Source organism: Myotis lucifugus, unplaced genomic scaffold (genome assembly GCF_000147115.1).
Source record: "Myotis lucifugus unplaced genomic scaffold, Myoluc2.0 scaffold_262, whole genome shotgun sequence".
Classification (NCBI taxonomy): Eukaryota; Metazoa; Chordata; class Mammalia; order Chiroptera; family Vespertilionidae; genus Myotis; species Myotis lucifugus.
Genome location: NW_005871310.1, coordinates 1023664 through 1049932, shown reverse-complemented (window position 1 = coordinate 1049932; position 26269 = coordinate 1023664). Strand labels below are relative to the sequence as shown.

At 50.7% G+C, this 26269-nt stretch overlaps 1 protein-coding gene and 1 non-coding gene across 11 annotated transcripts in view; one reads left to right on the top strand and one right to left on the bottom strand.

The window, feature by feature from the left end:
• SLC43A2 (solute carrier family 43 member 2) overlaps positions 1-26269 on the bottom strand; it is a 41350-nt gene that overhangs the window by 6539 nt on the left and 8542 nt on the right. For 7 of the 10 annotated variants that reach the window (XM_023762816.1, XM_023762819.1, XM_023762820.1 and 4 more), the window contains exons 3-10: positions 20710-20935; positions 19596-19651; positions 18707-18783; positions 5631-5723; positions 4123-4256; positions 3837-4039; positions 3204-3350; positions 526-664 (exon numbers count right to left, since the gene is read on the bottom strand). In XM_023762816.1, coding sequence (XP_023618584.1) covers positions 526-664; positions 3204-3350; positions 3837-4039; positions 4123-4256; positions 5631-5723; positions 18707-18783; positions 19596-19651; positions 20710-20935 — 1075 coding nt within the window. Of the gene's footprint in view, positions 1-525; positions 665-3203; positions 3351-3836; positions 4040-4122; positions 4257-5630; positions 5724-18706; positions 18784-19328; positions 19527-19595; positions 19652-20709; positions 20936-26269 lie in introns of those variants that run through there. The other 3 variants (XM_006099186.3, XM_023762821.1, XM_023762824.1) reach the window with 2 other exon arrangements.
• LOC111828007 lies at positions 6931-7001 on the top strand. Its single transcript, XR_002831761.1, has one exon. It is a non-coding gene; the product is annotated as a small nucleolar RNA SNORD50 (small nucleolar RNA).

Genomic DNA, 26269 nt, shown 5'->3' with positions numbered 1-26269 from the left:
ATTATATGAAGGTGGAGTCACAGAAGACAGCACTTAACTCATCCTCTGATCTTAGAGCCCAACCCTTGCGTAAAGTAGGGCTCTGGTGCCTTGTTTAAGGCTCATGATCATTAACAAGTCTATTAACACTATTACAGTTACTACTCTCGCCATGGAGTGAGCCTTGTTGGCAAGGCAGCACTGATTTAACGTCATTCACCCATTGTGCTTCTCATGCTAAGCATCGGAGTGTGGTCCTAAAAGCAGAATGGTGTGACCGCACACTCACCTTCCTCTCATTTCTCCTCTTCTTTTATCTAACTCAGTGCTCCCCAAACTGCAGCCTACCATAAAGAAGCCACAGACCTGACAGTGTGCTGAGCTGAGTAAGCCAGTGTCCTAAAGCCCTTGGGAGAGTAGCCTCGGGCACCTCTCTCGCCTCTCCTGCTTGCTTTAAACGCCCCCACACCTGTCCCTGCCTAACATCTGACTTGGGGGGCTTCTTTCTCCGGGGCTGAGAGCCAGGCACAGGTCCTGCCTACGCACTGGTTGGCGTCCTTCTCCTCAGGCTCCTCAGTGGCATCTTCACATTCCTTCATCCTCCAGTCCATGATGTAGCCAATGATGGGGGCCGTCAGCAGGCAGAGCAGCTGGAGCACACCGAAAATGGAGGTATAGAGGCTAACTGGGGAGGAAGAAGGCTGCGTCATGGGGGGCTCCTGACAGAGGCCGGGCGCAGGCACCGGACCAAGTCTGAGACCCCACAGGTCATCCCCAGACCCCCTCGTGTCACTGTGGATCTTGAGGGGAGCCGAGACCTTAACCTCTGAGATCAGAGCTGGCACGAGGGTAGGCACCCTATTCTCTTCTCCAAATGCCCTGCTTGCTTCCCAGAAACAGCTAGTGAAATCCAGTGTGTCACAATGGCTTCCCCAGGCGCTCCAGGAAGTCTCTGACGCGGGAACCACAAAATGACCAAAGCCTGGGCCGGAGGCTTGTGTAAAACTGGCCATTACTTCTCGGCCTTAGAAACAGACCAGGAAGGTGTCACTCACAGGGGATCCGATGTGAGGGCTTCCATCCTCAAAATCAAGCTTAAAATCAAGATGGGATTTTGGGGGGCAAATGGAAACTGAAAGTTGGCTACCCCACCCCACCCACAGTTCTGCCCGAGAGGGATGTTTGGAATTCAAGGCCATGCACTTCTCCATCGAACAGAGGCTGGCTGGGAGGGGACGTTGCAATGCTCCCCGACAGTCCCCCTGCTTACCAGCGGCCATCACTGCATCAAGAAAGCAAAGTGAAAAGGCAGAAAGGAGCAAAGTTAGCAGCCGAAATCTCGAAGGTTGTTACAGGGAAATGGTTGTTACATGGAGGCTGGCTAGCTCTGGGCCCGGCACACATGTCATTTCCCACCTAGACCTGACTCTCAGAGCACCCATGGGTGGCTGAGCTGGAGCCAGGCTTCTAGGAGAGGAGGCGGGAGGGGGCCAGCGCATGCGCCTGCTGACCTTTTACTGTTTGCTGGGGCCTCAGTCATGTGCAGCTGGAGCCCAGTCACAGGTGGCGGGGCGGGGAGGGGGGGGTGTCTGGTGAATCAGGCCTGTGGCTTCCCGAAAACCATGATGGAGAAGTAGTGTGGGTGCAAAAGACTGGGCAGAACTCACTGTGGTGTGGCCCTTTGGGAACACTGCTCTGTCACAGTTGTGCTCCGAGGGCAAGAGAAGTCAAACAATGCATCCCAGCCCCCAGCAAAGCATCCGACACCACGGGTCTCCCCAGACAGCCAGAGCTGGTCTCCTGTCCCCCCAGCGGCTCCCTGACCCCGAAGCCACCCCTCTGGGCACAGTCCGGGCTGTGGGTGTCATGCACAACAGCTCACAGGAGCAGGATGGGGAAAACCAATGCCCTGTCAGCTGCAGATAGAATTTCCTGGCCCAACTTCCTCTACTTCTTGAAACTGACTTTTTGAATGTGGGAAACAGTTGGAAAAGAATTCCTCTTGAGCAGCAAAGGATTTCTCAGAGAACTTGACTCAGCAGCAGGCAGATTTGCCTTCTAAGGGCCACTGAGGACCCTTCTCTGTACACGCTGGGGTCTCCACCGCCCTGGGCCTGAGAGTTTTACAGAGAGGGTGTTGAGACATAACAGATCAGCTTTCCCTAAAGTTCAGTCCACAGATTTTAACAAGTGTTACATAATGAAACCGCTCCTGTGGTAGGCATCTGGGGGAACGTCACTGGACTCAACAAAGCTAAATCAGTCATTTTTTCCTGTAAAAAACAGGGCCTTTCCTATGTCAGCATTCATCATGACATTGTGCAAGGGCACGTGACTGCTTCTCCACGGATGCCCATGTGCACAGTGGAAGCAGTGTTATCGGGTGCCTTCGTCATCTTTCCCATTGTGCAGGCTGGGTTTCTCGTCCCTTTTACAAACTGTATTTGTGTTTGATTCCTTATAATCCCCAGGGAAAAACAATTAAACTAACAAAAAGTTGCACACCCATGATGTTGCCAATAAAAAAGCATTTACCAAATGTGTTTGTGCCGCTCAGGGATGACTAAAGCTGACTCAGCTCAGCCCTGAGGAAGTACTGGCTTTCTTTGTAGCACCAAAACCTCTAATCCGCTAAGGACCTTCTGTGCTGTTTTGGGAAAGGAGTGTGTGGGTTATCAGTTTTGTTTACCAGCCTGAGCAAGTCTGGACTGGAGCACACATGTGAGGAAGCTCCACTGGCCCCGCTGCCAGCCCAGGGCGCTGTTCCCACTGCGGGCCCCAAGGCCCCAGGCTCCAGCCGAGCTGCCCTGAGCCCCACTTGCCACCCCAACACGTGCTCCACACCCCAACACTGCGGTTTCCCAGGGGATTCTTGGCACTGGGTTGGCTTGGCTGTCTTTCACCAGGTTCTCAGGTACTCAGTTCCCAGTCATGTTTTCGTTCACAGACACGTCAACCAGCTCCTCAGGCGATGAAAACATACACCTCACACCCCAGATACACAGTTTTCTAGTCCTCCCTCCCTCCTAAACCGGGAATCTCTAATGGGACTGCGATGAAATGGCTCTGACCAGCAAGGGGTCCTTCGGGCGCTGTCATTTCCCGGCCCAGCCTAATCCCGTCCAGCTGGCCGGGCAGTGGGCTCAACCTCAGGTGGCAGGAGTGACCACCAGTTGGGGGGGGCCCTCTTATGGGGCTGTGCCCCAAGGTCCAGGGCCACCTACCTTTGTCCTGGTCACCGCTGACCAGGAACTTGAGGATGCTGTTCATGGCGCCCATGTAGAAGATGAGCCGCAGCTGGGTGACGCACATGGTGACGAGGCTGAGCAGCAGGATGGGGCTGAATATGCTTTGCATGAAGGAGGGGGCCGCTGTGGGGAGAAGGCCACAGAGGTTCAGGGATAACCGGGGCCCAGATCTCCGTGGCCCACAGCCCACCTGTCATTCTGGGGCCCCGTGTGGGGAGGGGAGGCCGATTTGCTGACCAAATCATTCCATGCTGGATGCGAGGATGGGCCGGTGAGGTTAAAGGTGTGGGAACTAGAGTGGGGTCACCTAGCTGTGTAAAGCAAGCTGGGTGAATCCCTCAACCTCCCTGAGTATATGAGTGAAATGAAGTAGTGACTGATATTTGCTCATCCGTACACCAGGGTGGATGGTGCTGCCTGCCCTTTTGGGGTGAAGTGGGAATTAAGTGAGATGAGACCCACAAAGTCCTCAGTTGGTGCAGGGCTTCCAGATCCGGATTGGCCGCCCCTTCCTGGCTGGGGGTGTGGGTGTGAGTGTGAGTGCGGGTGTGGGTGTGAGTGCAGGTGTCCTGCCAGCGTGTCAGGAAGGCTAGGGCCCCCGGCGGGTACCTGCGGCATCTGGCTTGCACTTCACCTCCAGGTCGACGGTGGACAGGCAGAGCTTGTGGCCCTCCTGCAGTGCCGCTTGCTCCTTGTTGCTCCGCATGGAGCTGCCCACGCTGAGGCGGCGCCCCACTGTAGTCACCTGCTTGTAGAACTGCTTCCCTGTGATCTTGTGGTCAAAGCCCAGCCAACTGAACTTGATCTTCACCCTGGAGGCCACAGGAAGTGTCTGTCAGTGCCGCCCGGGGCCATAACTGGGGTGGGGCTGGGGACAGACAGCACATCTACTTACGAGTAGTCCATGTCCTCTGGCCCTGGGAAGGGCTCCAGAGGCCAGTTAAAGAAGCAGTTGAGGAAAACCAGCCCGGAGCAGCCGGCCCAGACCACGAGGATGATGACGAAGGAGACACCAAAGTCGTAGATGACCTGAAAGGCACAACGGGGCAGGGGCAGGGGCAGGGGCAGAGTTAGCACAGGAAGCCAGGTGGGTAGAGGGCAGGATCATCTGTGCCGAGCTGCGTGAGGGGCACAGCCCGGTCAACCTGGGTGACTGGTCATCAGATACTGCATCCTAAGTACCCCAACTCACCCTGGCATGTCATTGACCCCTGTGCTTCCACCTGGGACCAGGTGTCCTTCCTAGGAGAGGCCTCCACTGACCCCCCCCCCCCCCATCACTGTCATGTCACCGGCTCTCAGTGAGCAGCCCTGGCTGAGAATACTGATGTTTCAATTCATTTACTCGTCCACTGTTAGTTTAGCCCCTGAGAAGAGGGGCCTGTTAGCCTTGTCCACGGGTGTTTCTCCCGCACCTCGAAGTGTACACATGACAGTTGTGAGAAATACCCGAGGAATGAACAGGTGGCTGTCTCACTTTCCTCCTCTGAGAAGTGGGTGCAAGACTGGCACGTGTCCTTATGGTTGTGGTGGGGTCAGGCAGGTGTGACCCTCAGAGTGGCAGGGGAAGCCTGCTGAGCGCAGCGTATTAGCTGTAACTGTCATGACTGCAAGTTATTTCCAGGACCAGCGTCCCCAGAGTCCTGGCAGAAGCTTCCAGCTCCCCTGGGCGGGGACCAGCAGCAGCTCAGCACGGAGACGGGAGGACGAGGCGCATGCAGGCTTCTCTGCACTCGGGGGGGAGACTCCCTAAAAGCCACAGGATGCCTGGCCTGAGGCTCTCCATGCACTTTGATTCCCAGGAGAACAGTCCACACCTGTGACCTCTCCTCATCGATGGCCCCATGCACCCCAGGACAGGGGATTTTACTGGGTGCTGGTGCCAGAGCAGGGAGAAGCCCCTTCTGAAGCCCTGGTAGGAGCAACAGGATCTGGAGTAGGAACTGGGGCTGATGGACTGGGAGGCGTTGGCTTCATCCTGACCCTGTGTGACTCCCATGGGCTCAGAATCCTGCCTGGGAGGGAAACAGCTGAACCAACTTGGCCAGAGCAGCGCTCTGGCTAATGGCGAGTAAGAGCCCAACAACAACAGACCTGGGGGTGGGGAGACTGGAGCTGGACTCAGGATCGGGGACAAACTCACCCATCCCCTTTCTGCACCCGAGCCCAGCAATGCAAAGGCAGCCTGTGGTAATTTTCCATCCCCCAGGCCAAGTGCGTTTCTTTTCTGACTCCCATGGTACCCAGGTGCATCCTCCCAGGTGTGGGTGGTGGGGAGGGGCCCGCCTCCCGCACCCACAAGTATTTCCCTCTTCAGAGAGGGCTGAGGAGCCTTGAGAGAAGCCTCTGTTCAGACACTAGCACAAAATAAGTGTGCTGGAAAGCAGCTGGCCACACCCTCACCTTGATTCCTGGGAAGGTGACTGCTGAGGAGGCATAGGATCCAATCATCAAGGCAATAAACGTGGACCGAAGGTCACCGAACATGTTGGGCAGCTGCAAGACAAGAGGCAAGGGCAACTTCAGCTGAGAGAGGGGCAAAGGATGGGCGAAGGAGGGGAAGAGAGGCTCAAGGCTCATCAGGCACTTTTTCTTATCTGCTCTCCTCCCTTAATTCACAGGTAATTACTAGGAATGGAAAGTTTACTTCCTGGCCTGAGGCTGATAAGGGCAGAGGAGGAGTGCAATGCAGAATTCGGACCCCACATGTAAGGACAGAGCTGTTGGACTTCCTGGCTGGCAACTGTCCCCCCTCTTTGCTGCCACAGGCCAGGGGCCTTCTTGTCTGTACAGGATGACACTGAGATGCAAGCGAGCCGAGCGGGAGACAGGCATCCCTCAAAGGGAGCAAGTCAGTTAAAAATAAGAGTCTATTTGGGGACAAGAGTGTCATTTTTATAAATAAAAATATCAGCGTCCCAGAAGGACCAGATGTCAGCAAAAGCTGCTTTCAGTCTGAGAGTAGATTTCTGGAAGGTGTCAATCAAAATTCTACAGTCCCCTCAGCGCTGACAAGGGCACCGGCCTGGGATTTCCGCTTCTGAATTTCTAAGGGCAAGGAGGGCTTTCCCTTTCCACGGCCCCAGAAACCATCACCTGAGAAGGCCGGTGGCTAAACACGCTCGGGCTCTCCTCCCAGTGAGGCCACTCTTGCATCGCACATAAGTTTATTCTGGGCTCATTTGACATAACTTCAAAGCTAGAACCCTCAGCGATTCCACACAGATCCAGGCATGGTAAAATAGGGTAATGCAGTCACGGATTCAGAGCTGAGGCAAAGCACACATCCTTCCGCGCCCCCCCCCCCGCCCCCCGCCTTCCAAAACAGCCAGTCACTGCTTCTCTCTGGAACCTCGAGGAGGTTCCACCCACACCCACAGTGGCCTCGCACTGAGGATCCCTCTCTGGAAGCTATGCCAGCCTGTGTCATACTATTTATATGTTCCCCTCCCCCACCTGTCTGCAATCATTTGGGGGTTTTAGTAAACATGGTGGCTTGCAAGCTAATCCACTGTTGCTGAACACAAGCAGTTTGAACTTGGCCTCTCATCATTTCTGCCATGTTGCCCACAATTACAATGAATAGGGCATATACCAAATCATCATGTTTTACACTAATACAATGCTATATGTAACTATGTCTCAATAAAACAGGAAAAAAACAAGTAAGGGACATCATCTAAAGTAAAAACTTTGTGCTTCATATCTATTATGATCCTATTCCTAACCTGAATTTCTGTTGAAAAATGTTAATACAGATCTGGTTTCTGAGATAGACCATTATAAGGACAATAGCATTTTTTAAAATAAGTTTTGTTCTTTTTATTGATTTCAGAGAGGAAGGGAGAAGGAGAGAGAGATAGAAACATCAATGATGAGAATCATTGATTGGCTGCCTCATGCATGCCCCACACTGGTTGTGGGATTGAGCCCACAACCCAGGCATGTGCCCTGACTGGGAATCGAACCGTGACCACCTGGTTCATAGGTCCACGCTCAACCACTGAGCCACGCCAGTCGGGCTGAAAATAAGTTTTAAATAAATTCTGATGTTGGGGGAAAAAATGAAAACTAAAAACTAAGAACTTTTGTGCTTTAAAGGACACCATCAAGAAGGTGAAAAAACAATGCACAGAAGAGAACATTTTTACGAATCGCGTATCTGATAAGGGACTTGTATCTAGAAAATATAAAGAGCTCCTACAACTCAATCATAAAAAGATAAATTACCTATTTTTAAAATGGGCAAAAGATCTGAATAGACATTTCTCCAAAAAATACACAAATAGACAATAAGCTCATGAAGACATACTCAATGTCATCAATCATAGGGGAAATAGGAATCCGAACCACAGCGAGATACTAATTCATGCCCTCTAGTGCAGCTACAATAAAAAGAAATTAGCTAATAACAATTGTTGTGAAGATCCAGAGGAACCGGAGCCCTCACACTACCGGTGGAAATGCAGACTGGTGCGGCCACTCTGGAAAATAGTTTTGGCAGTACCTCCAACAGTTAAACAGAGTTATCCTATGACCCAGCCATTTCACTCCTAGGTAGACATCCAGGAGAAATTAAACAATAGCCACACAGAAACTTGCACAGGAATGCTTAGAGCAGCCTATTCATAATATCCCCAAAGTGGAAACAGTCTCAATGTCCATCAATGAATGAATGGGTAAACAAAACGTGGTATACCCACACAAGAGCATATGAGCCAGCCATAAAAAGAAGTGAAGTACTGACTCATAGTACAACATGGATGAACCTTACGAAAACATACGTGGTGAAAAGAAACCAGTCATATGATTGCATGTATATGGAAAGTCCAGGCGAGGCAAACCCAGAGAGACAGAGAATAGATCGGTGGTTGCCTAGGGCTGGCGTAGAGGAAGCTGGAGGAAATAGGGAGGAAATGCTAATGGGTACCGGGTTTCCATTTGGGGCGATATAATTAATTATGCTGATAACTACACAACTGTGAATACAATAAAAACCAGTGAATTGTATACTTTAGGTGAATTACATGGTATATGAATTACGTCTCTATCACTGTTAAAAAAACAAACAAACATGAATAAGGAATTCAAATGTTTCGGATCCCAGAATTAAAGAGGAACATTAGCCCTGGCGGGTGTGGTGCTCGGTTGGTTGGGCGTCGTCCTTTGCACAGAAAGGTTGCTGGTTCAATGCCCAGTCCGGGTCGTGCCCAGGTTGGGGACTTGATTCCCCTGTAGGGAGCGTGCAGGAGGCAGCCGGTCGATGTTCCTCTTTCACATCAATGTTTCTTTCTCTCTCTCCCTCTCCCTTCCTCTCTCTCTAAAAATCAATAAAAAGTCTTAAAAGAAAAAAAAAGGAACATGAATAAGTCTATAGCGTAAGACATGAGGCCAAGTAGGCTATCCAGGCTTCCCAAAGAGTTCCCAGCACACAGAGAGCTCTTCTTCCAGCCCCGCGTAGAGTGGATCCTCTGTCCACTCAGGCTTCTCAGCGAGGGTCAGAGGAGAACAAGGGGCAGGTGGAAATCCCCCAACAGGAGACAGAGGAAATCGACGTGCTCGTGAGCGCCTAGGCACACCCAGGGGAGCACTATGGCACCCAATCTGACTGGGCACACATGCCCCCAGGAATGCTGTGGTTCAGAGGACATGCCTCAGCTCCTGGGCTCACATACTTTGGCTTCTCCATGCTGGCTACTCCAGCCAGGCAGCGTGGAGGGGAGGCGTCCGGGGCCATATCAGCCCCAGGGAGAATCCAAAGACTAGTTCTGCTTGTCCAGAAGGGGGGAACTCTTCCCACCTGGAATGCCACTCCAGCCAGGGCAGGCGAAGGAAGAAAAGGATCCAAGAGGGCTCAGAATCCACCAGAAGAGTAAATGGAGGACACGAGCCTGGTGTAGCAAAGGCCACTTGGTGCAGAGTCAGGCCAGGGGGACCCTTTTGTTGGTGCAGTCCCCCTTAGGCACAAAGCTCAAACTTGTCAAGGCCATGGGATACTCCAGGGAAGCAGGCAGCTAGCCCCTTCCCTTCATCCTTAAGCTCCAGCGTGCCCTAACCCCAACCCAGGCTACAGGCCAACAGAACAACAGGGGTTTGGGGCCAATATGCAACTCTGATCTGACCTTCTGGAGTCTTCTCCCCACAACTAGATCCAGGACAGGGAAGAACAGAAAGCTGGGAGAAGAGCTGCCTTCCCATCTGCCCCGGGTGAGACCCCCACCCTCATGTCTGGACAAGGGCAGTAGCCTTCCAGCTGCCTTCCTCGCTGCCCTGCTTCTCCCGGCCTAGGACATTCTCAGCAACACCAAGAAAATTCTTCTCCCCAACATGTTATTTTGGTCAGCAGGGTCATTACCAGGGGAACATAGAGCCTCAGGGCAAACCATACCACTCAGTGTTCCCAGCATCAACATCCTGTATTTTAAATTATGGTTCTTTTTTCCTGGTTAGAAGAGCAATGCATGTCCACTGTAAAACATTTGAAACGAAGTATACATAAAGGATAAAATAAAAAACACCCTGATATAACCATGTGACCATTTCGATATATTTCCCTTTAACTTTTTTCCTATAAATACCTATAACTTAATAACAAAATTGGGATCATATGCTAAATATTGTTTTATAAACTTTTTCTTTTTTGCTATATTATAAATGTTTTCTAATTTCATATTCATCTTCAACATAGTTTGTAATGACTATCTGGTCCATATTTTATGCATTTCTTTGAGGTTGGGCCTCAGGGCCTTTCATTTATTTATTTTTTAAAAATATTTTTATTGATTTCAGAGAGGAAGGGAGAGGGAGAGAGAGAGAGGAACATCAATGATGAGAGAGAATCATCGATCGGCTGCCCCCTGCACACCCAACACTGGGATGGAGCCTGCAACCTGAGCATGTGCCCTGACCGGGAATGGAACCAAGACCTCCGGGTTCATAGGTCAATGCTCAACCACTGAGCCACACCAGCCGGGCCCTCAGGGCCTTTTTAATTTTTATCATAAACAACCAATGAGCATCCTTAAATGAACATCTTTGAAGATAAATATATGTGCATATAGCTATTATTTCCTTAAGATAAAGTCCCGAAAGAGAATCGGTTGTCATACTCTGTGCCAAATTGCCTTCTAGAACACTTATACCAATCGATTTTCCCACCAGCAGCATAGTAGAGTGCCTGTTTCACTGTAGCCATTCCAACATTGTTCATTACCATTATTTTTAATATTTGCCACTTCACCAATATCCTGCTGTGGTAAAATCCATTTCTTTGAGGATGTGAATGAAATGAATTAGTGACTGATGTCTGTTTCTAAGTAACCTGGATGGTGGGTGGAGGCAGAAATGAAACAGGAATGGCCATGCGCTGATTAATTGTTGAACTTGCAAGATGGGTCTGTGGGGTTCATTGTACTATTCTCTCCAATACCATCTATATTTAAATTTTCCATGACTAAGAAAACTTTAAAATTTAAAATACATACATTTATTTAATTACTGGCTTTGAACGTTTTTCTACAGTTTTAAAAGTCATTTATATTCTCCATTTGTCCTTTTTTCCCCATAAGGATGTTAATATTTTTATATTGATTTTGATTAGGCTCTTTATATATAAGGCAGTCACAGTTTATTCATACACTGCAGGTATGTTTTCCTAGTTTGCCATTTAACTTCTTAGTGCATGGCTTTTTTTACCAACAGAAGTGTTGAAAGAGGAAGTCAAAGTGTTTTTCAGCTTTTAGCATTTCTGTCAGGTGAAATCTCTCTGAAAAGAACATCAAGAATGACCTTGACCAATGAAACCCAAAGCATAAACATCCTGGCAGCCGTGGACACAGAAGCATAACAAGCACAGCAGAAGAGAGGGTTTCCCTGTGGATACTGATTATTTTTAAATGTTAATACTAATTGTGTGATCTTTTAAGCCACTTCCTTCCCTTCCTCCCAAAGCTGTCCTGCCTGCCAGAAATTTCCCCATTTGTTGTGCCCAGGGGCGGCATGATCAAAGGATTTTCCTTATTATTAAGTGGTGGTATATAATAATATATAGCATGATTATATTAATATAATAATATGTTATTATAATATAATGGCATCATTATAATAGCAACTATTTGTAATATCTACTGTATATATTATCTTAAAAACCCTCCAAACAGGCCTAGCTGGCGTGGCTCAGTGGTTGAGCATTAACTCATGAACCAGAAGGTCACGATTTGGACACATGCCCAGGTTGAGGGCTCGACCCCCAGTGTGGGGCGTGCAGGAGGCAGCCGATTGATGATTCTCTCTCATCACTGATGTTTCTATCTCTCTCTCCTCCCTTCCTCTCTGAAATCAATAAAAAAATATATTTTTTAAATTAAAAAACAAACCTCCAAACAACCGTAATGGGGCAGGTATCACTTTTTAACCTCACATAATGGTTAAAACACTTTAGGATTAGAAAAGTCATGGAACACCCCCAAGCTGGTAAGGGTCAAATTTGGGATCCAAAGCAGGTCAAGTTTATGTGCACAACTGTTGGGCTGCTCTGTACACACTCAGTTGGGCCCCAAAGCAAAGACCCTCACACCTCTCATGCGTCTGTGTCCTTGTGCAGCGTCTGTCTGCTCTTCCTCTGATCCTCCTGTTAGACCCATCGGCTCCTCCCCACCCCGAACTTCCCTGGCTGACCTCCCATGGTCCTGGGCCACACCATCACGTGGACTCTCCTGTTTCATCTTCCCACCTGAGTCTCCTCCTCCCACTGGTCTCCACGCCTCTCCTTCCTCCTCTCCCTCCTCTGCCTCTGCTCGACCTCAGCTGCACATAATGGCTGCTCAGAAGCCTGGTGATGGAGTGATGGCTGAGTCCTGAGCAGAGTGCTCTAGTGTGGGCGTCAAGGGCCAGGTGGAGGGGAAGAGCCAGCTCAGCTGCCAAGAAGGAAGCCGGAGCCATGCTGCAATGACAGATGCGGGGAAAACACTCAACAGAGACTGTTTCCTGACTCAGGATTCACTGCACTCACAGGTGCGGGGAGTGCAGGCCCCGTCCCCAGCTCTGAGTGCTTGCACCACCATCCCTGCCTGCGAGGGTAGGGCTGCAGTGGGCTCTGTGCTCCCTCCCAGGGGATGCTGTTGGTGACTCATTCTCTCAGCCCCTCAGCTGCCCGGGAAACAGGCCTGGGCTGTGTGACCTTCCCAGAGGGGAAAACAGCAGCTGCAGGCGGCCCCCCCTGGATTTCTGGGCACAGAGCAAGGCTACTAGATGAGAGTCCCCAGGGGCCGAGGCTGCAGGGCGGTGAGGATGGGCTGTCTTCCCTAGAAGATCCTCTAAAATGTCTCTCCACCCAGGGGCCCCCAAGACAGCCCTTGGGGTTGCTGGTAGGCAGGGACAGAAGGGCCCCTGTGTAGCCACCTGACACTGACTTTCCACATTTGTGGCTTCCTGAGCCCACCAGCTGGGGCACACCCTGGCCCTTGGGGAGCTGCCACGTGCAGCCTGGGTGGAGGCTGGCATGCTGGCCCTCAGGCCCCTTCCAGAGGTGAGCCTTGTCCTCAAGTGGCTGGTGTACACACCCAGAGCTCCGTACAACCTGTACAGGCCAGGATCCAGGTACCAGTCTAGACAAGCAGACTCAGCAAAGCCGAGCTATTTCCTAACCCCAAACCACCTGGCAGCTCCAAACACTTAATGTCAGGAGCAGGCCCTGTGGTCACCTTTCCGCTTCACTGCTGAAGGGGTGGGAGGAGGGCCTCCACTCCCCCGGCCACCTCATCTGCCTTCCCAGCCAGGTCCAGCCCTGCCGGTGCCCCCACTACACTTTCTGTCCACCCCTGAACTTGTCACATGCTGAAGCAAGTTCACAATGCGGAACCCTCGATGGGTGAATTTTTCCCAGGCCAGTGGCGATCAGCTGACTGCTTTGGGTTCACAAGGCACAGAACAGAAACGCAGAGGGAGAACGGGCTTCCGGCTCTGGGCGAGTCCTGCTCACCTGGCCCCTGGGCTCCCGGAGAGCTGACCGAGTCCCGTAGAAACAGGTCAGCTGAGCAGAACGCTAACCTCCAACCCCTCACGGGACACCTGCTTCATGGCTGCATCCCAATCCTTCCCTCCTCTCCTCTCAGGTTTTGCCAGAGGGATGTTTATTCTGTTTCCTTCAGACTCAGATCCCCACTACCATGGGATCATTTCTTCCTCAGGTTCAAAGTCAGACTTCACTGAATCAAATAGGAAAAGCCCTCAGAGAAATTTTTCATCAAGGAGCCTGGCAACGTTTTGTAATCACTTTTCTGTGAGGGTTTCAGCTCAGAACTCCCCGTCCTGCCCACACGGACAGGGGTCAGAGTAATGAAGTGTAAAAGACATGTCCACAATGTTGGCTGCATCTGCTCCCATCTCTAAGCAACCCAGGCCCTGGATTGTGGGGTGGCGACCCAAAGACGCCGGCTCAGCCCTGGCTGGTATTTGTGCTCCAGCCGATGAAGCGAGTTAAAGGGTTGTACAAACGCAAGGCACTGAGCAAACAGACCAAAGTGTGCTGTCCAGGTGGGGGCAGGGGGCGGGAGGATGAGGCTCGGCACCTGGGGAGTGCTCTGCACCCCTCGAACGACCTGGCACCCTCCCCTAAGGACATCACCCTCTGGGAGCCCAATGCTGGCCGTCAGGTAGCCCCCTGGTATGGATTCCCCTGGCCCTCTGACCCCACCCCCCTCTGAGGAAAGGATGGCCCATCGGCAGACCTCTTGGGCTCTGTGAAGGAGGCCTATCTGCCAACCCATCCTGGCCTGTGGGGAAAGGCAATTTTGCCAATTTGGGACCCCTCTCCACCAACTGAGGTCACAGCTTACAGGGCCTGTACATCTTTATACCACAACCCATGCAACACTAGACCCACTGGGACTCAGAAAGTCCCCAAAGTAAGGTTTCCATGACAACACATCCCCCCAATTCCCAGGTTATCATGGAGCAATTATCCACGGCCCCACCGCAGTTGTAGACTTGATTCAGATGCTCCTAAAGGCGACCCTGAAGACTCCTTTGTCCCCCAAACTGGAATATGGGTGGGAGACACAAACAGAAAGTGCCATGTGCTGCTAGCTCGGCGTCTGGGGAACTGCTCCTGACAGTTCTGCTTTTTAAAGGCCTGGGCTGTGTCAGGACGAGACTCAGCTCCGCTCAGCAGAAGCTGCGGCCAGCCCTAGCTCATTGCCCAAGAGCTCCAGGCCTGCCCTTGCTGACCTGCTGCTCAGCCCCCTTTCAGGGTCTGCTCTGGAGGAGGAGCAGCGTGGGAGCCCTCATCTGAGGCCTCAGGAGACAGGAGGATGCCCACGGGAAGCCTCAGGCCAGGAGCAGCCGTGGAGGGGAAGGAGAGGACTTAAAAAGGCTTCAGAAAAACAAAAAACAAAAAAACAAGTTTGATCCCCAGCCCTCCTCGGCATGTGCAGGAGGCAACCAATCGATGGGTCTCTCTCACACTGATGTTTCACTCTCTGTCTCTCCCCTCCTTTCCACTCTTTCTAAAAATCAATGGAAAAATATCCTCAGGTGAGAATTAACAAAACAAAACAAAACAAAACAGCACTTCAGGAACAGTGCTTAGGGAGTTGGCCTGTGTAACCAGAAGGGGGTAGGGTCAGCGGGATGTGGGGTGAGAGGTGTGTCAGCCCCCTCCCCCGCTTCCCACAGAAGATAGTGATTAAGCAGCTTCTTGGTGCCTCTCAAATCAAACTTTTTCTGTAAAAGGCCAGACAGAAAACATTTTCGGTTTTACAGGCCATACAGTCTCTGTACAACTACTTCATTCTGCAGCCACTGCACAAAAGAAATGTGGGCGTGGCTGTGTACCAATAACACTGTTCACAACACCCACTTCCCTGGAGTGGCCTCCATTTGGCCTGGGTCGCAGTGTGCTGGTCTGTGTGTTCTAGACCCAAGAATGGGGACCTTAGAGGACCAGCCACCAGCCCCCCTTAAATAAGTCCCTGCTACCCAAACACTTTACTAGTCAGTGCCGATCAGATGGTTTTCTTGCCTGGTCACCATCTGGCCTGTGTGGCCTTTTGCCTCCCAGTGGAAGTGAGACGTGGATAGGAACACCCCCGCTGCGTGCGTCTGGCCTCCACGGAGACCTAGAGGTTGCTGAAAGCAATGGACCCTCCCGCAGAAAAATGCACCCGCGGAGCATGAACACACTCTGTTTGCATATAATCTCAAGGGAGAGCACAGGCCTCCTCGGGCTTACTCACAGACCACACAGAAGCCTGAAAACCCTGGTTCAGACCCCTTGCTCACTCAGAAAGAGCTAATGGTTTTGCATATGAAAGGTAATCCTGTAGAAAAATAGACACAAAGCAGCACTTCACAGAATACAAACCACCACAAATAAGAGGTGAAAAGATGCTCCGTCTTACTAACCATTAAAGAAAAAAAATGTTACATCACGGAATATCATGTTTTACCAGATCAGATGGGCTAGTGTTTGAAAGACTAATGACAGGGTACTGGAAGGGGTGTGGGGAAAAAGGCACGCTCATACGCGAGGGTAGGATGGTATCATGTACAGACAGTATAAGCTTTTGGAAAGACCACTGACAGTATCCGTTAACATTTCAAACACACTGATCCTGCGGCCCAGCAATCCCACTTCCAGGAAGTTATTTTACAGAAATATATGTACAGGAACGTTCACTTCAGCAGCATCATAAATCAGAAAAATTGGAAACAAACCCAAGTGTCCATTAGTAGGAAGCTGGTTAAATAAATTATGGTATATCCGTATTATAGAATTACATGGAACTCTTTAATAATGAGGTAGATCTCGAGAGCTTAAAATAATAAGGTAGATTTCTAAGCATTGGCAGGAAAAGATGTAAAAAAATACATTGTTAAGTGAAAGGCAAGTTGTGCCTGGCCAGTGTGGCTCGATGGTTGAGCATCGACCTATGAACCAGGAAGTCACGGTTCGATTCCCGGTCAGGGCACATGCCTGAGTTGCAGGCTCAGTGCCTGGGGTGGGGAGTGCAGGAGGCAGCCGATCAATGATTCTCTCTTATCATTGATGTTTCTATCTCCCTCTCCCTTCCTCTCTGAAATCAATAAAAACATATTTTTTTAAAAAAGAAAGCCCTAGCCGGTTTGGCTCAGTGGATAGAGCGTTGGCCTGTGGACTGAAGGGTCCCAGGATCGATTCTGGCCAAGGGCACATGCCTGGGTTGCGGGCTCGATCCCCAGTCAGGGGCGTGCAAGAGGCAGCCAATCAATGATTCTCTCTCATCATTGATGTTTCTATCTCTCTCTCCCTCTTCCTTCCTCTCTGAAATCAATAAAGAAATATATTTTAAAAAGAAAAAGAAAAAGGGCAAGTTGTAACAGTATTTCTTTTTATTTCTTTAATGCATATTTTATTGATTTTTTACAGAGAGGAAGGGAGAGGGACAGAGAGTTAGAAACATCGATGGAAGAGAAACATCCGTCAGCTGCCTCCTGCACACCTACTGGGGATGTGCCCACAACCAAGGTACATGACCTTGACTGGAATCGAACCTGTGACCCTTCAGTCCGCAGGCCGATGCTCTATCCACTGAGCCAAACCGGTTAGGGCAACAGTATTTCTTTTTAAAAAAGAATAACATTGGTATCTGCGGATTCTTTTTAAATACTGAAGAGATACATTCTAAAATGATAAAGGTGGGCTTATAAAATTTTACAGTCTATAGTTTATACTTAGAAAATATTAACTTTTAAAAATAAGAACATGTTTGTTTTATAATTTAAAAAAGAAAACAGATCTTTATGAGCTTAATAGCCTCCTAAAGTTTTCTTAGACAACTATAAGTTCATTTTAAAGGCTTTCTTAGAGAGGATTCGTGGCATGGTGGTTTTTATCCATTTCTCTTATGCTTTATCACAGTAAAGCATCTTTCTGCATCTCAGAGCATACACTCCTCAAGTTCAAGGACCATCTCTTTCTCTTATCCCAAAATTCAGAACTGCCATGACACAGGCATAGAGTGACTAACATGAGGGGTGCTGCCAGGTTTTTAATTTTCCTTTTGATGAAAGAGTTGATAATTTTCATGCTGTCAAAGAACAAACAGAACCATGACTCCTGTTACACAGTTTACACAACTTAGTGGAATTTGGCAGTTCTAACAGATTTCCTACAGTTTCGACATTTATTGACCTCTGGGTATTTGAGTGGGGGGAGGGAACATATTTCTTTTCTTTAATCTACCTGGTTAAAAAATCAAAATCAAAATACACTAAAGGGTACAAACCCAATCTCTCTCATACCACCGGAGCAGGGCAACCAGAGTCCGACCTGTGTGTTCTACCCCCTCCCCGAGCACACCGCATACATGGCCCTGTGCCATGGCCTTCCTCACCTAAAGAGATGCCACTGAATATTCCATTCCCAAGACCCAGACCCAGACAGTTGTCCTTCCCACCAGGGTAAAGTTAACAAGGCCAAGTGTAGGAAGGGTGACCAGAGGACATACTGGGCCCGTGGCCTCTGGCTCACAGCCTGCAGACACGGGGTCACGGAGGTGCCAGCACCTATTCAAGCTTCCTTGCAGGAAGACCAGCAGACCCCGGTCCCGCACAGCTAAACAAGGGCCCCCCAACTCCTGACTCCTTTGTGGAAAGAGAAATCAGAAACCAGAGTATCCTACGAAAGGTGCTGGTAGGTATTATATCATAAAAACTTTTTCTCGGGGAAACTGAGGCAGGCCAGGCTTTCCTGTTGGACGGAAATTTCTTTGAAGAGCCTATTATTCTCACTTCTTTCCCAATGGCCAGCTCTGAAAGGCACCCTTGCCGGACTGGGCGAGCCTGTGGAGGGCTTCCTTCTTCCTCCCAGGAAAGACATGTTTGGCTTTCTTTCCTTCAGCCTGAGCCTTACTGCAGTCTCTCTCACCTTCCGTGGCGCCCTGGTGCTACCGATCAGGGGGTGCTCAGCACCCTGAGAAAACCTCTCCTTTCTTAGAGGGGCTCTGTGTCCTGGCATCCCAGAAACCAAGGAGAGGTGGCCTGTGTGCTCCCCTGAGCTTTTCATTCAGTTCTGGACAAAGGCGATGGTTAGGGGTGGGGAGATTCCGAGCGAGGGAGGTTTGTTTTTAGGTTGCCCTGTTCGCCAGGGCTGTCATGGAAAATAAGAGAAAGAAAGTGGGCGGTAGCTTTTTTCCTCCCTGCTCCCGTCTTCCCTGGACACATGGCTAGCAAGCTGGCTTCCTGAGTGCCTAAGCCACGGCCAGCAGGCGGGGATGGCCTCTCTGAGAGGTGCTCTGCTGTGCTGCAGGACCCCCGCCTCCCCCTGGGGAGGCCTCGCTGGCTGGCTTAGCTCTCCAGCCGTTTCACAGCAGCAGCCCTCTGTGCTGGGATGTCCAGGCACACGCAGGCGAGTGGAAGACAAGGAAATTGAAGCCAATAAAAGCTGCCTCAAAGCCACAAGGCGGTGACTGAACTGAGGCCTTAAAGAAATGGATACTCACTGTTAATGAGGTGAACGTCATGCACATCCCGCCAAAGCCGTTCAGAGACAGGGCGATGAAGATGAGCACAGAGAGAGCTGCAGGAAAACAAGACACACAATCAGGCACCACAGCTGGGCTTCAGGGAGGCCAGGGCTTGGGCTCTTACAAAAGGGGCCTCCCGCCCTAGCTGGTCTGGCTCAGTGGATAGAGCGTCGGCCTGACGACTGAGGGGTCCAGGGTTCAATTCCGGTCAAGGGCACAAGCCCGGGTTGTGGGCTCGATCCCCAGTGTGGGGCGTGAGGAGGCAGCCAATCAGTGATGTCTCTCTCTCTTTCTCTCCCTTTCCCTTCCTCTCTGATCAATAAAAATACATCTTTTAAAAAGGTGCGTCCCCACCCTCTGTTCTCCATTAACCTGAGCAGCAAGTGAGAAGCAGCTTCACTGAAACCAAAAATACAGGTGCCCCCAAATCAATAGATGGTGAAATAAATTCAAGTCCTATTTTGGTGTTTGTTCAAAACTTCCTTGAAGCAACAGCTTCACCTGAACAAGGTTGGGGACCAGGTGGCTTCTAAGCTCCAGGGACACAGCTGACAATTCTGCACACACCGCTGCAGCTGGCCTAGTTCTTGGAACTTGCCTCTCAGGTTGGATCAATGAGGCCACGCGGACTGGCCTGGCGTGGTGATGAGATGGGAGTTTCACTCACCCTGGGACCTTCCCTCAGACATCGGTCTGGGGCGATTGTTCTTTTACCCAGCCACCCATTTGAGATAAGCAACTGGGTAAAGGCCTAACAAGCATCCCCTTTAACGTGAGCAGTGAGCACCAGGCCTGGCACAGCGTCCTAGAGCAGATGGCACGCTCCCCAGTCCCTGACAAAAGGGTGGAGGAAAAGTGTCCTCACAATTTGGGTTACTTGCTCCATATGCAATCAGCAAGCAGGAGACAGCAAAGCAGGCACTAAAAACAAGCAGAGATAATACATTATTTCTTCTTATTGTTGTTGTTAATATTGTTATTTGGGAGTATTTACTATGTATTAGATATTTCTGGAAATTTTATATGCACTATTTTATTTAATTTTACAATTCTAAGGAGTATAATTGGCCCATTTTACTGATGAGAGGAAAAAAAAGAACTGATTTCTCCAAAGTCTCCAACTAGTAAGTGCCGCAGCAGGAATTCAAGCCTGGAAGCCACATCTGGCAAACACCACGCTGCACTGCCCCTTCCCGTCCCCAGACCGGAGGGGGCCAAGGCTCTGAAGTGAGAGTGGATTGTGCCCTCTCTCGCTCGCTCAGCCAGGGGATGGACGGGACACACTGGGCACAGGCGAGATGAGTGGCAGCTCCTGAATCCCCCTCAAAAAGTGAATGAAACTGTTCCACCACCCATTCCCTCTCTGGTCACAGGGCTCGCTCACTGCAAGCCACTGCCCTTCGAGATGATCATTCGAAGGGGACGGGCTAGGGGAGACCGTGACCTGAGAGGGTGGACTGACCCTGAGCCTGGCACACTGGAACTTTACAGACCAGAGACACCCCCCCGCCCCCCCGAGGGTACACCTGATGATCCACACAGGTGCCAATGGTAGGGAAATATTGGGACTTCTATTTTACAACTTTTAATCTCAGCCGTTTTAATTTATATTTTTGTATATGTGTCACAAAGCACATAAAAAACTAAGAATGGCATATGTATAGATAATTGACAACTCCATGTGCTTATATTAGAAGTCATTTTGCAAAACCTTTTTTTCTGATAGAGGTAGAAGGTCATAAAGAGTGTGGAAGCCAGTGTTCTTAATGACAAGAACTCCAGACCTTCCCAGGCAGGCCTGGGGCCCTGGGCCTTTTGTATGCAATACTGGCACATGACAAGGATCAGAGCACCTACTGATTTGGTGGCAGACGGGGTAGAAACTCTGAGTGGGCATTGAGGGAGCTCTGCAGTGTACCTGGTAGCAGGCACCAGGATTCCTACAGTGGGGAACTCAGCCCAGGGTCCCACACACTTACCTGCCTAGCAGCCTGAGCTTCCTTGGGCCATACTTGTCCATGACGATGCCCAGGGGCAGGGTGATGGCACTGAGCAGGAAGGAGCCCACGGTGAAGGCCAAGTTTAGCATCTCATCTTGGGCCTTACAGCTGAGCCAACCATTCATCCAGCTCACCTCCTCCTCCTGCTCTGATTCACCCGCTGTGCCGTTGGTGACATTCTCTGTGAGTGCGGAGAGAGAGAAACCTGATCACAGGGTCATGGCAGGGGTTCCCAAAGATCAGAGGGGCAGGTGCACATTCAGTCACCCCACTGGGAACGGCGGGGTTGTCTCTGGGCCTCCTGAGGACTCAGGCTTGGATGTCCATGTGCCAAGCCCCCTGGAATGATAATGCGAAGGTTCTTAACTTTGGAGGGGACGTAGATCCTTTGGTGAACCCAACAGAGAAAGCTATGCTCCTGTGACTCAGAAAATGCACACAAAGTCTTACCCACAATTTCAGGGGCTTCATGTGTCCCTTGAAGCACCCATGAGCCCCAGGTTGGGATTCGCGTTCTAGTCACCTATTCCCAGTCTAGAGTGACCGCAGGCCCCAGCCTTGGCAGTGAGGCCCCAGGGTGGCGAGAGCCTTCTCGGCAGCTCTGTCCACGGAAACAGACTGCAGCCAGTACAGAGGAGCAACCCTAGGCCACCTGGGAAGGGCAGCTGCTGGTCTCACTGCAACGCCCTGGCGTTCCCCTCGGTCAGTTCGGAGCAGGGCCCCCTTTACTGCTAAGCACAGTGACTTCTCAAACATGCAGCCCATATGCTACCGCTGCCCCGCACATTTTCACGCTGTCAATCTCCACACACACTATGTTGTGGAGCACCTTGGGAAAGGATTTTTAAAAATAGGCCCAATTTATTTGCTTTCACTTGTTGAGACCTTTTACTTTCTAATATTCCTCCCTAGAGTCACCGCGTTTGCTGTCCCTGAGGCCACACCTGTACTATAACCCTGGCCCTTAATGGCCCTCTCCAAAGTCCACCAGCAGCAAGACAACAAGAATAGGAAGGGAAAAGTGCTGCGGCAGCTGAAGGCAGGAGGGTCGGGGGCAGGTCCAGAACACAGCTGAGGACTCGCTCCTCGCTGGGACTGCTAGTTAGATGCTGACTAATCCTGCAGAAAGAGGAGCGGCCTGATAACACTGGGAGAGACAAGGAAATGCCTCTCTCCAGAGAACTGCGAGCCTCCAGATTGCGGCCCTCTGGCGCTGGCGCCAGGGCTGTAAAGCTGAGGTCTGCAAAGGCCTGCCCAGGCCTCTCAGGGCTGCCCCAAGGTCATGGAAAAGGATGCACTTTGGGTGAATCATGCCATATGCCAACCTCTAACCAAAGAGGCCTCCTGGGGGCACGCACATCGAGGGTGAAGTGCTGGGTTCCCATTTTGGTTCCTCCACTTCCTACTCATATGACCTTGAAGAAATGACTTATGCTTACTCTTCCTCAGTTTTTTAAATCTGTAGAATGGGCATAATCTAACAATTAGTATCTACCTCCTAGAATTTTAGGGAAGACAGGAAAATCCAGATAACATTCTAGAACTCACACAAGCAGAGAAAGTGCTCAATAAGTAATGCTGAAAGTTATTATAATTACTATGATTGGGGGCTCAGGATGGGGGTAGTGGTGCAACCGACTGGCAGCAGAGCCCGGCACAGTAACTCACAGCAGAGTTCCATAACTGTGCATGTGGTAGCATGAATATGTGTCTAGTCTCCACTGGGCTGGGGGGCCTGGAGGGCAGGGACTGCGTTCTGGTCACCTGAGTCCCCAGCACCTTACTCAGGTCCTTTACAGAGCAGTTGTTTACTGAATTAATGAAAACAATGGACTCAGATCACAATGGCCAAAAGGATCAAGAAAGAAAAAAGCAAACAGGATAAGTGGATACAAATTGAAGATAGAGGGGATTTAAGGAGATTAAAGCTACAATGTTAACCTCCTGAAGCTACAGAAACAAAACCTAACAAGCCAGTCCAGCAGGTGTGGCTCAATGATTGAGTGGTGACCTATGAACCAGGAGGTCATGGTTTGATCCCCAGTCAGGACACATGCTCGGGTTGTGGGCTCGATCCCCATTGGGAGCCGTGCAAGAGGCAGCTAATCAACGATTCTTTCTCATCATTGATGTTTCTCTCTCTCCCTTCCTCTCTGAAATCAATAAAAACATATTTTAAAGAAAACAACCTCCTAACAAGCCAGATTCCCACCCCACTCGGCCCGCTGCTGGCCAGAGAGGCCCCACCACACTGGCAACCAAAACAGCCAACCAGGGTCACCTGAGCCCATTGGGATCCACTCAGCACAGGTCACACACACTGACGTAGCCGCTCGCCCCTGTGGGGCAGCTTCTGGGAAGGCAGAGCTGCTTCACAGGTTGGCACTGGCTTCAGGTGTCAGCTCTGCCAGCAGCAACAGGAACTGGAGGTGAAATGGGACGACAGCCACTTCCAGGTTGGCGTGCAGATATGAGCAAACCAGCACAGGTGTGACCCAGTGGATGGGTGGGGAGGGTCCAGGATTGCTGGCCTGTGAGACCTGACTGTGGCCACGCAGGGTCTAGAGCCCACTGCTGCACTCAGGGCTGCAGGGTCTGCTGCTGTGGGCAGGGAGCCCTGCCTGGACGGGACACCAGCAAACGAGGCAGCACTCTCTCTGAGTGAGGCACCAGGGTGCCCTACCCACAGGTTCCCCAGAGAGGAACCGCAGGGGACCCTTAAATCCAGGACTGCACTCACCGAGAGAAAAGATAAAAGCCCAAAGCATAATACCCAAGGCAGTCTCCCTAATTTGCTATAATGGGGGATGGGTGCAAACATCTGAATAGTTGAGAGATCTGGTCACCCCTGTAACTAGGCAGGGGGCTAATGAGGAGACAGGTCAGAGCAGAAGGAAGGGTCTCTGTCCCTCCCATCTTTCATTCTAGAGCCACTCCATACGGAGGCAGGGACCTTACTTGGAGCTGCCAGCCTTCTCTGCTTAGACAAGTCCCTGCCAAGGGCCGCCTGGCCCTCAGCCCTCCCGCCTCAGGCAGTGATGTCCAGCAGCACACGAGCCAGGAGTGGGTGGAGGTGTCTGAGTGGCCCCTTGTCTGCCTATGGAGCAACATGAGCGTGCCCCTCAACCTAGCGGGACCTAAACCATCCTTTAGCCCAGAAGCTTTGTTGGCAGTAAAACTTCCCACACGAATAAACAGCAGGTGCCCAAACACACAGTCACCCCCAGGCTGCTTCTCTTCCTTGGCTCCTCTTCCACCTGGACCATTGTGGGCCAGGAGAAACACCAATCAGACAAGCACCCAGGAAGCGTCAAGGCCCTGGGGTGCCCCTCTTCTCCCAGCCATAGCCCAGCCCTCACCAGCCCAGCCTGCTCTGCGCCTCACTTGCACCTGTTTAGTAAACAGGTGACTGCAGTGGGAGGCCAGAGCGGCCTGATCCAGCCCAGCTGGGGAAGGTGAACCAAGAGGACAGGACAGGAATTGGTGTGGCCAGAGTATGCTGAGAACAGGCGTAAGGCTGCTTAGGAGGAAACCCAGGGGCGGGGAAGAGAGAACAATGGCTGTACTGTTTGGCCTCACAGAACACTCACATACACAATCTTTACAGAGAAGGCAGGGGAGAAAAGAGGGTGCTGTGACCCACTCGGGCTGCTCTGACATCTCTGGGTCAAAGAGGGGGCTCCCCCCATCCCAGGGAAATAAAGGGGGTGGGAGCCTCCAGAACCCATCCCAGGGAAATAAAGGGGGTGGGAGCCTCCAGAATAGGGCCCTGGGCTGGGCTGGAGCAGCCCCTCTGAATTCCTGAGCAGCCCCCTTCTGACTGGCTGCTCACTGAGGACCCCCTCCCTGGGGGCAGGCCCCTGGCCCCAGGACCTCCCCTCTTTCTCAAATCCTTCGTCTATCCGGCAACAGGAAGCAGCATCTCCAGTGCAGCAGGGGGGATGTAGGTGAGAGGTCAGCCTCAGACACAGAGCAAACAAGAGGCAGGACAGACAGTCAGAGGGCCCTGCTGGTGGGCCAGGGCCAACGCCTTCGCTGTGGTCACAGAGTGCCTGTGTGTGCTGGCTGCTGTGTTCAATGCTATTCATTCCTGTGGCACTTAGCAGCCTCCCACCCCCACCCGTATCCCAGGAATTTCAGAACAGGTTAAGTGTCTTGGCCAAGGTCTCACAGCCAATACCCGGGGAAACTGGACTTGAATCCAGGCTGTCAGACTCCAAAGCTCCTGCTTTTAACCTTCAGGCTGTGCTGATGCTGTACTGCCTGGGTCAGAGGCAGTTCTGAGAAAATGCTGGGAGCACAAGGCTGTCACAGTTGGGGCAATACCAGGTGGACCTAATGTCACCTGGTGAGAATGGGACTGTCCCCAAGACCTTCCCACGGGGTCCCAGAAAGCCAACCCAGCTGGACAGGACCTGAAGAGAACACCAAGAAACCAGGAGTGGTGAGCAGCGGATGTGGGGGAGAAAAATTAGGTCATGAAATGGGAAGGAGGAGGGCAGGGTTGGTGGGGAGGGCTAAGGGCACCAGCTCCTCTCTGTGACACATCCTAAGGCTGTGGTCACCAGCCTTTAGACTTTCTTACCCATTGCTACTTTTTTATTTTTTTTAAGAAGTCACTGCTTTTTTAAAAAATGTATATTTTATTGATTTTTTTACAGAGATGAAGGGAGAGGGATAGAGAGTTAGAAACATCGATGAGAGAGAAACATCGATCAGCTGCCTCCTGCACACCTCCTACTGGGGATGTGCCCACAACCAAAGTACATGCCCTTGACCAGAATCGAACCTGGGACTTTTCAGTCCACAGGCAGACGCTCTATCCACTGAGCCAAACCGGTTAGAGCCCATTGCTACTTTTTTTAAAAAAATCCAAAATACACAGCAATAAATGTGAAAGGGTGAGTTTTCAAAAGCTATCAACCACTGACCCTTGGGTGTAGGAGACCATTTCATGCCTCAGAAGGGATTGGCATGAAATATTCAAAGTGATGAAAAGCAAGGACCTACAACCAAGACTACTTTCCCAGCAAGGCCATCATTTAAAATTAAAGGAGAAATAAAAAACTTCCCAGACAAGAAAAAGCTAAAGGAGTTTGTTAACAGAAAGAGAGAGAGAAATATAGATCAGTTGCCTCCCATATGTGCCCTACCGGGGATTGGACCCGAATCTAGGTATGTGCCCTGACCAGGAATCAAACCCACAACCTTTTTAGTGTGCAAACGATGTTCCAACCAACTGAGCCACCCAGCTGGGGCATAGTGGCATAGCAGGGGATTTTGACATCAATGGATAGATCTTTCCAGATAGAAAATCAACAAGGAAACAGCAGCCTTAAAAAATATACTAGATCAGATGGATTTAATTGATATCTTCAGAGTATTTAATCCCAAAGCAGCAGAATAAACATTATTTTCAAGTGCACATGGAACATTTTCTAGGATAGACCACATGTTAGGGCAGAAAAAGTCTCAAAAAATTTAAGTAGATTGAAATTGTATCAAGCATCTTCTCTGACCATAATAGTGTGAAACTAGA